Source organism: Apis florea, unplaced genomic scaffold, assembly GCF_048593485.1.
Source record: "Apis florea isolate Af1SG1 unplaced genomic scaffold, ASM4859348v1 contig_3158_pilon, whole genome shotgun sequence".
Lineage (NCBI taxonomy): Eukaryota > Metazoa > Arthropoda > Insecta > Hymenoptera > Apidae > Apis > Apis florea.
The window spans coordinates 2,158,964-2,168,913 of NW_028256713.1; the positions used below are offsets into that span (position 1 = coordinate 2,158,964).

Sequence of the window (9,950 nt, forward strand, 5' to 3'; positions counted from 1 at the left end):
TTCCCCGCAAAGAGAACAAGATCCCCTAAAATAAACTGAAAACTGGCGTCAGCCAGTTTCGGCTGATCGTCGCGAACAATGAGCCATTTGAAAAACACACAGAGAGGAGAGGTGGACGAGGAAGAAAGAGAGGGTGGATATTTCCCCCATCAAGCGTCGTCGTCATCGAAACGTTCGAAACGACGTGTCTGTCGGAAAGGCGAGAATAGAACGAAACGACAAGGGAGGAAAAAAAGGGAGGAAACGAAAAGAGACAGCGTCTCGATGCGTCGCGACGCTTGGTTCCGCGCACGTAAATTTATACCACGGCTATTAATACGTCGGACCTCGCGGGTTGATCGATCGCTCGGAGGGAAAAAGGACTGGAGCGGAGATTGAAGAGAAACGTGACTTTAAACGGTCAGGAGCATCCCTTGGATCAGCGGTTCTTAACTAAAAATTTATTTAATTTGAGGAAAAGATTGAAAAAAATAGATCGTGTCCAGTCACTTATTAATCGATTTTGTAATATCTTTTGTAATTATTTTGTTCGATAAATCATCAAGCAATTCAAATTAGACGGATAATTAGAAACAATAATTATTTCAGTGATATCCTTCAAAATCGAAATGCAACAGTACGATTAACTCTTTCGATCGCTCCATATCTTTACGTCTCTCCATATTTTCATACTAGCTTCACTTCTACGTATAGTAATTTGATAAATTTTTCTTGTAATTAAAAAAAAAAAAAAAATGAAGCACGATTGGAAGAAAAGAAGGATCGGTTTGGATAAATCGAAAGTACGGTCCGCTAATAACAAAGCTGTCGAGCCACCCTTATCCTCGATCCCGCGATCTGGCGCCCCCTCGTTCGTTACCGAGATTTATTTTCCGATCCCGATTGGAATCTGGCCGCGCTATCGTTGCGTGTCCACGAGAAATTGAAATTGACACGAGAACGTTCGCCGCGGGCAATAAATCGATATTACTATTTCTGCTTCCATCTAATGAAAAACAGGCGAGAGACGCCTGTGTTTTCTTTCTGCTCCTGTTCGAACGCGAAACGTGGTCGTCGCGTACATTTAAACGCGTACAAACGCATGCACACGTTGGTGGTGGATGGAGGTTGATTTATTATCACGTTGAGGAAGAAAATTGCGAATAAAATTGAGATGTTTAATCAAAACCCTCCCTGATTTATGATAATACATTTCAGAGCAAAACTTTCGAGAGTTATTTTTCGAGAATGGACACTGACTTTTGATAGTGAACGAATATAATAACTTTCACTCTCAAGGCAGTTGGTTCACACTAAAGCGAATAATAATTCTCGAGAGTTTTATTTTTTAAATTCAAGCAAGTTATAAAATATAAATTGTAAATTACTTTTTTTTTGACAATTTATCAAGCGCAAAGAACTAACCTCTATTCTTCATTAACTGTACGAATCGGTGAGAAATAAATATAATCAAATTTCGTATCATTTGTTTCATTAGAACTGCGTCGATATAATTTTTCCTGGCCGAATAAAGTTGCAAATTTATTTCAATATTGTCAACGATGCAAAGAACGCGATGATGCGCCACGAGTTTGCGATGTATGCGTTCGTTTGTATATAAACGTATCGAATATGATATAAAGAGAGAATATGAATATTCTCGCCAGGAGACACATTTAAATATTTGCTGGATAAAAAGCACGTGATTTAATAGATTCTGCAACGTTATAAATCGTGAAAGGAAAAAGCAAAATAATGCCCCTTCAGAGACGTTATATTAACTGTATGCTCGGATAAAGATTGATTCGTAGTTCGAGAGCGGTTGGATTTATACGAGAGCAGGGAATTGTCGTCGATGTGATTCTTTTATTGGCTTTCGTCCTCCTTCGTGCGCTTCGCGAATGAAAGGTAACAGTTACTTTTAATTAATATCGAATCTTTTATCGTTAATCTTTCAAAATTTCACGACTGTTGTGAAAAATATTCTTTGAACAATCTTTCCTATTCGATTCGTCAAACCATATCCATAGAATATTTTCGAAAAAATATCGCCTCCCAAACGCTCATTCAACCAACCAAAAAGCTTCCACTACCGCTCTAATCGAAATCGAAATCTAAAAATCAAGATCGAAAGACCACGTGAAACACCGCGTGCTCGATCAACTCGATCATAAAATCTCTCGAAAAATTCCAAAAAAAAAAAAAAGAAAATCCTCCATCCTAAAGGAACCACTATCGTCGTCTCGATGCCTCGACTCATCGCTTCCATCCAATCCCTTACTCAAACACGCGATCCGGCACACTTTCGACGAATTTTTATTTACCACGCACTACTCTCGATCTCTCCACCCTTTCGATCCGACGATCTTCCACTTTCGACCTTCTCTTCACCTTCGATCGATCGAGATCACCGTCGATCGCACCACACTCGATCCACCCGCGTTTCCGAGGGAAAGCGAGAGACAGAGAACTTACTTACATCTCCCGCTACGACGAGAGAGAACGATCGAACGATCTATGCGCGATCCATAGATCCGTGCGTGGACGAGGCGTGGACGCGATGCGAAACGTACGCGTGGTACGCGCGACACGGAGCGGGAAGGACTTTCGTCCAGGACGGGTTCGATGCGCGCACTGGGGATGAGAGAGAGCCAGGGAGCAACCCGGAGAACAGAGAGCGCGGGCACCCGACGGAAAGGGTGGACGAGCGAGCGAGAGGGCAAGGAGGCGGCGCGAACGGGAGAGAGAGAGGAAGAGGAAGGCGAAACGGCGCAAGCTTAAGCCCGCTACCGGGCTACGAAATACGCATACGACATAGTAGCGCACACCAGTTAACCAGTGAACGAGTATCCCGATTCCGGAATACGAATACTTCCCCCCGACATAGTAGTCGCGTCGTTGTCCCGTTTCGGATGTTATACGCGTATACATACGGGTCGGTTTTAGCTCGCTTTCCTTCACGAAAAATGAATATTTTCTTTTAATTTTCTTTTATAGATTAGGATTATCTTAGACCAGTCAGTGTATTTCCTGAAAATTGTATCATTCGAGGATCTGTTTATTATTTAAACTTTCGATCGATAAGTCAAGTAACTATCAATTAATTGATTTGATAACTCGTTTCCAGGGAATCTTTACATTGAACCTAGTTTTTCTCTTGTGTATGGTTCTATTTCAAGATTAATGTTTTCCCCCAAATATATTCACATTTCGCGTTAATCACAGTGTGAAAGATGCGAATGATGTGAGCAGGAAGATGAAAGGGGAAGGAAGGAGAAAACACGTCAAACACGGAGGATGGAGGATAAATGGGCGAAACGAGGCGACGACGTAAGGAAGGAAGGAAGACAAGAAGGGGGTGCATCTTCCGCGAGCGCATGGAACGTTTAGCGGTCGATTTTGAAAAGTGCACTCTTCCACCAGACCCCGTTTCTCTCTCTCTCTCTCTCTATTCCGCGAGTCGCCACCTGCTGTGACCCAGTTCCCCTAGGCGACCTTAGAGCGCGATTCCTGTCCTAAATTCCTGCGTTAACGACCCCTTCTCGCCGTTATTAATTATTATCGCGCTCGCAGCTGAATCTCTAATTGAAGAAAAATAGTCGAGTGCATGGCAAACGTTTCAATCGTGCGGCGACCGTTTTAGGAAACGGCGATAATTGAAGCTCGCACGCGAGCCCAACCCGGGCTTAATTGCCGGCTAATTATTCGAAAACGTTCGGCGAACGTGATGGATCGTGGTACGATTGAACAACGATTTTCTTCCTTTCTTTCTTTTTCGTTAATTGCCCGAGGAGCAAGGGAACGAGAGAATTCCGGGAAATTCGAAAGTGTCGCGAAATTGGAGGCGTTGAGGTGGTGAGTGTCGTTGCTTATCACGCTCAGTGGAGGTTTATTCCAAGGGTTTCGTGCCGAAACTTCGTTAAGCTGGGTCGAGGCAGGGAAAGAGTATTAGAAGTCACAAAGAAGTCGCGGAAAAGAAGGGATAAGTTGAGTTCGCACGTCACGATTGAATCGTGTGAATATTGAAATACGTATAAGTATATATATGTATTTTTTTTCTGCTTTTTATTTTCTTATCGGATAGAGAAATATTTTTAATTAAAAAGGAAAGAGGTTGAAATCATTATTGGCGAACTATCTTTAATCTGAAAATATGCAGAGTTTCTTCTATTGCGTTAATTCTCAACCGTTTATGAAATGTTTATCAAAAGAAAATTAATAATCATCTAAAGAAGAGACTCAAGTATTATTGAAAATATAAAAGAAATTGAGATTATTTATGTGAAAATAAATATTTTTATTGTAGAAATTGAAATATATGAAAATTTATATGTATATATAATTTGTATAATTTTATAAATGTATTTAATTCTGTATCTAAACGATGTATTGCTTATTCTATACAAATCATTTTTTATTCGTAATAATTTTTAATTAATTTCAATCTGAAAAATCGTATAGCTCGTTGGAATAAGGATTCTGTATTATAGAATAATTATTGACATGTTATATGTACAAACATTTTATAATATTAACTCAATTAGTAATGCAATATATTGTTTTATTATATCACTAATAAATATACGTGAAAATTATTCCGACATATAAATCATTCTATAGAGAATTACTGCGATAAATACGAATATTTGAGATTTCATTGTCATTTAATACAATCAAAATACATTATTTTACCAACAGCAGTATTCAATTCCACGTATTTTAAATATTTATTAGAAAATTTATAATAAGTCTTAGAATTTGAATAAAAATAAAATAAAATTTTGATAGTTCCAGTAGAATTTATTATTCAAAAAATATCTTCTGGCAAACGAATCCCTGAATTATGATTTTTGAACGTTTTAAAAAAAATGTGTATTATTGAGGCTATAAAATAAAATTGATTAAAATAAGAAAAATGCAATTATTTCTGTCTGCTGGAATAAAAGAACTTTGGAAAGAATACACGAATTTGTTATTAGATCGAATTAATGAAGATTATCGAGAGAAAATATATTCAGATCGAAGTTAACAAAAGCCAAATAAATCAAAGCAATAAAGATACATTTATATATTCATACCAATTATCCGCTTTCTCGATTTTGCAAAATGGATGGATGCAAATCGAGTGAAACATCGAGATACACTCGTTATAGCTGATAAATCCAATTTAAACAAATATTTTTCTACTGTATTTTCAACAATGATCATCAGAAGCGTAACAACAATTATCAACAAATTTCCAGGAACGCGTAAAACATACGAATTCAATTACATTTCACGTATCTACATGGATAGTAAATTACCATAAGGTTAAAACTTTTTTTTTTTCGAGAATTCTCTTAATTCTAAATAATTCTACCTAATATAATTCAACAACAAAATATATTTCATATTTAAATAACAATTCTAACAATTGATAAATGTTCCCATCCTCTTCGACGTCTGTCTGAAAAATGTTGCGGGAAAAAATGACGCGTATCGAAACGGAAGAAGGGAAGAGAGATAATCAATGTTTCATGCATCGAAGTACCAATCTACCCAACTTTGCAACTATGGTTTTCGACAACAGACAATCGCGGCGCATGAAACTTTGATACGCATGGCAATTTATTTATTCGTGTTACGTATTGAGAAATCGATTGGAGTATCGAGGATTGTGTTAACAAATGCTCACGATCATGTCGTGTAATTAAATTGATCGCGAACGCGATAATATTTCGGAACACGAGTCGAGGCGATCGTTTTCATTCGAGGTAAGCCACGGTGGATTTTCGTTTCCGATACGAAAAACGAGATCGATAAGAGCAACCAAGTGTGCTTCCATCTAACGTACTCACGAGAAGTGAAACGCAGCAGAGCGAGAAGCAAAGTTGCTGCCTTGGTTATCACTCACCGGTATCACCATTGCTCTGAGTCGTGGTTTCCTCTTGTTGAGGGCTCTCGTCGCTCGTCTGTGACTTCGTTGCCTCCTCCGCTGAAAAATGAAAAATTTGCAATTCGTTTACGAATTTTGATAGATCAATCAACAATGAGAATGGTCCAGAAAAGAGAAAAAAGTAAAAAAAGATACAGATAATTTGACGATTAAAGACTGTTAAGACGATTTTTACATTTTTACAACGCGTAAAGTTATTTTATAGACGTTGGAAACGTCATCTCGAACAGATTAATTCCATTTTGATTGATCGATATGAAATTATTTAATGGAAAATTCAAATAGAGTCTGTCGAGTGTAATTACGCCGTACGGAATAGCTTTACAAATGTTCCGGAAATTAGTTCGTTGCAATAATAGTTTAATGACAGTCCATAAATTCCACTTATTAAAATTATATCTGTGCAACGATGCATTCACGGACAATCGAGGCGTGAAGTTAAAAGTATAAATAATAGTATGTAATAATAATCGAAGGTTTGATTTTTAAATCGTTATTAAAACACATTAAAGATTAATTTTATACAAATCTTATAAAATACAATAATCAAAAGGCAACAAATTAATAAAAAATAAATAAATAAAATTGTATGTATTGGAATTAGAGCTAAAGTTTCGATATAGATTCATGACAAAACTGTGGCAATATTCATACTACAATATAATTTGATTAGATTCATTTCAATTATTGTATTCTACGCTTCTACATGTATTTTATCAATCAAAATTACAAAATTAAAATATGCATATTTTAATTAAAGAAATATTATCAAATGATGTTAGATGATTTATTTGTCAACAGTTATTGTCATCAGTAGTATAAAATGAGAGTGTGAGGATTAAATGAATATGAACTCGGTTAACGAGCAAAAAAAAAGAGGATGAGAAAAAATACATTAAAACAGTTGTATAAACAACTGTTTAGTTTATTTTAAATCAAAATTAAAGACATTACAATTTTAATTAATTTGTTAATTCTTTTATATTATTATTATAAGCTATAAAATACATTAAAAACCAATATATTCATATATATTTAAAAAAATATATCTTCTAAATCTGTACTTTCGAAATTTTTGTGTTTCGACGCAAAAGAAGAATATCGGCGTGCTACTATATAGTCCTGATAACAATAGTCTTTATCTTTTTTGTGACTTGTTTTTATGAAATTTGGAAAGTCTCTTTGTATCAAGGATTTCCACAATTGTGGATCTGAACAGAGTTCACAAAATTGTTTACAACACTGTGCCATTTTTGTTAAAGTACAGGCATCTAACAACTTTAAGATTCTGTACTTTAATTCGATTGGAATAGCTTGAAGACTAGGACCCATCACTCCAGCTTTGATTAATATATCTGAACGTGCTGGTGTAGATATTGTATTTTTAAAACTATCAAACAGTATCATAAAAATAAACATAATAATTTTTAGATTACTAACATCATTGTAAAATTATTATACCTGTGAGATAATACTTTGAGATTAAAATATCGTCCAGAAAGATCACTTGAATAAGGATTAACGTATCTTAAAGTTTGTACCACCATACTGTAACCTTTTCTCGCAACTCCTTCTTCCAATAAAGGATAAAAACTTACAATTAATTCATCTCCTAAAGGTAGTACAAATAATTTGCATTTTATATTTGGTACAGTTTCTAATTGAAAATATATGTTATACATCCCTGTACTTTCTATTTTCCAATTTTTTGGTATACGGAGAGACCTCAAGTTTGAACTAAGAAAAATATATTTTAAAAAATACAAAAATATAATTAACGATTAGAAAAATACACACGTTATCGAGTGATAATGCCTACCATTGCGAACGATCACTATCTCTCGATAATGGATAAAAACCAGCCTCTGCTAATAAAATTATTATCAAAGCAACAATATAATCGTGATGAATAGAGTTTTTATTTAAATCTTTTAATATTCCTTCTAACGATGGCACTATTTTTGCGAAAGTAATATCTTCAACTAAAATTGGTTCTAACATTTTTATTATTTTTGAATAATCTTAACCTCCAAAAAGAATGAAAGACATATCAAAACTCATGTAAATAAATATTTCGTTTAGGTTAGTATGATATACATTAATTTACAGTAGCGCCATCTTCATCATCATTTTATAAGATTCTATAGCGCCATCTGTTTCAATTTGAAGAAATAAGCTTTTACAACAGATGACAATCAAATGAATGAAGAAATATATCACACAGGTTTAATTAACAAAACTAATAATATAGATTAAAACTAACATTATGTTATGTAATAGAACTTTAATTTTTAATGCACATGAACATACTTGCCAAGAATTTTACTTTTAAAGATGTCAGAATATACCGATGCATGGTAAAGGAAATGATAAATGTTTAATACGTTTGTCAATTGTGATACAAATGAAACTTGTTCGAATAATGAAAACAGGTAATATAAGAGAAATCTCGCATATCTAAAGTAATTTAAAGCTTATCGCGGATAAGTTATCATGGTATCATTTTTTGTCGATAAGGGAGTTTACGTAAAATTTTCTCGATAATTAATCTACTCTTATTTATAAACACATTACTAAAGATTTTTAAACATTTAAAGTAAAATGAGGAACATAACATATGAAAGTTGATATAAAAAACAATGTTTTCGGTAAATTGAACTCTATCAGTTTTCTTGTTTGATAGCGCCACCACGAAAATTAAAAATTCGAAGTCAGTTAAAGATGAAATAAATAAAATAAAACCGGTATAGAAACTTGTTGTATTTTTTCGTGGGTATATTTCCATGAACTGTCGCTAACGGTGAATAAAATCAATTATAATTGTCATTAATTTTGCATAGTTTTATATAGATTAAATTTAAAAATACGTTTTATTTAAGAAAATACATTCATATATTTATGATCAAGTTTCAATATCTGTATAATTATTCTGATTCAGAATGTTGTTTCACAATCTCTTATCTATCTCTATCTATCTCTTGTCTGACTATAAATAATCTTTCCATTAGTAATGTAATATTTAAACCGTAATTGTGACGATTTTCAATAAAATATATATACATATAATTAAAACAATATTAAAATCTAATCCGAATAAATCGAAATGGAATTTCATCGAATATAAATGGAATGAAACATTAGAATTAAACATTAGAATCAAATTCGTCATCATGATGGGAAAAAAAAAATGACAAAAATATAATATTTCAATGCTTATAACATCATCCAGAAACTTAAATTTTTGGAATACGATATAATTCCAAATGTTTGAATATACTTTTTATGAATTCGAATTTATGAAAAATGTTATCAGTGATTTGCCGACATTTTTGACACTTCATACGCGCGAAAATTAAGTTGCATAGGTCAACGATGAGTCACGTGATCGACGGCGACATGTTAGCTACAAAATACCGGGATACTGAACAGGTCTAAACGGGCCCATAAATATCCCCATACGCTCCTGTTAGGCATGCGAGAGCGCTCCGTGCCACTTGTTGCATGATCGCGCTCGACAGTCGCGTTTGGATAAACTGCTTTCAAATTATCATGGGATATTCTAGCAGAGCTTACATACCGGGGGAACCGGATGTCTTCGCGTCCTCCTGGCATGGTGTTTCAGGCACTTTTATTTGTCCATGGGACACAACACTAGTCACTATACTTGACACCACTGACTCACACGATTCGGCCATTTTCAGGTTAACTCGCGTTTATCCGCACGGCGGCTAGTTACCTCGCCGCATTCGAATCCGAATCCTTTTTCGAAACTTCCACACACGCTTTGCAGTTCATAACACGCGACTCCCTTGACAGATGGCGGCTCCCGAATGGGGAGAATGCTACTGCCATCTGGTGGCCAATCTAGAAAGTAATAGTGCTGCTTGGAAGAAGTACAAATTTTTAACCTTTATTAAATAGTGTTTCAATATTTACGAGTGTTTAGTGTTTCAAGAATTTTATTTTATCATTTACTTCGTTCAGATGAAATTTTTATACATCTAAAATAGATAGGAAAAATATTGTTTGATTTGCA

At 34.7% G+C, this 9,950-nt stretch overlaps 2 protein-coding genes across 2 annotated transcripts in view; both read right to left on the reverse strand.

Moving 5' to 3' along the window:
• The window catches only part of LOC100871677 (phosphatase and actin regulator 2), a 310,790-nt gene extending 301,101 nt beyond the window's left edge, over window positions 1-9,689 (reverse strand). The window contains exons 1-2 of the mRNA XM_086909575.1: window positions 9,492-9,689; window positions 5,873-5,953 (exon numbers count right to left, since the gene is read on the reverse strand). Coding sequence (XP_086765701.1) covers window positions 5,873-5,953; window positions 9,492-9,609 — 199 coding nt within the window. The 5' untranslated portion in view covers window positions 9,610-9,689. The remainder of the gene's footprint in view (window positions 1-5,872; window positions 5,954-9,491) is intronic.
• LOC100871797 (F-box only protein 7) lies at window positions 6,806-8,531 on the reverse strand. The gene is made up of 4 exons (XM_003698839.3): window positions 8,225-8,531; window positions 7,734-8,067; window positions 7,376-7,651; window positions 6,806-7,304 (listed from the first exon to the last, which is right to left on the reverse strand). The coding sequence occupies exons 2-4, from the start codon at window positions 7,913-7,915 to the stop codon at window positions 6,950-6,952; spliced, it is 813 nt and encodes a 270-aa protein (XP_003698887.1). The 5' UTR covers window positions 7,916-8,067; window positions 8,225-8,531; the 3' UTR covers window positions 6,806-6,949.
• Window positions 9,690-9,950: the final 261 nt, after the last annotated feature.

Excerpts from the sequence above, each read along its gene's own strand:
- LOC100871797 (XM_003698839.3), bottom strand. The coding sequence starts at position 7,915 with ATGTTAGAACCAATTTTAGTTGAAGATATTACTTTCGCAAAAATAGTG. Across the intron at positions 7,652-7,733 it reads GATAGTGATCGTTCGCAATG|TTCAAACTTGAGGTCTCTCC; the intron begins GTAGGCATTATC and ends TATTTTTCTTAG. Across the intron at positions 7,305-7,375 it reads CTCAAAGTATTATCTCACAG|TTTTAAAAATACAATATCTA; the intron begins GTATAATAATTT and ends ACTGTTTGATAG.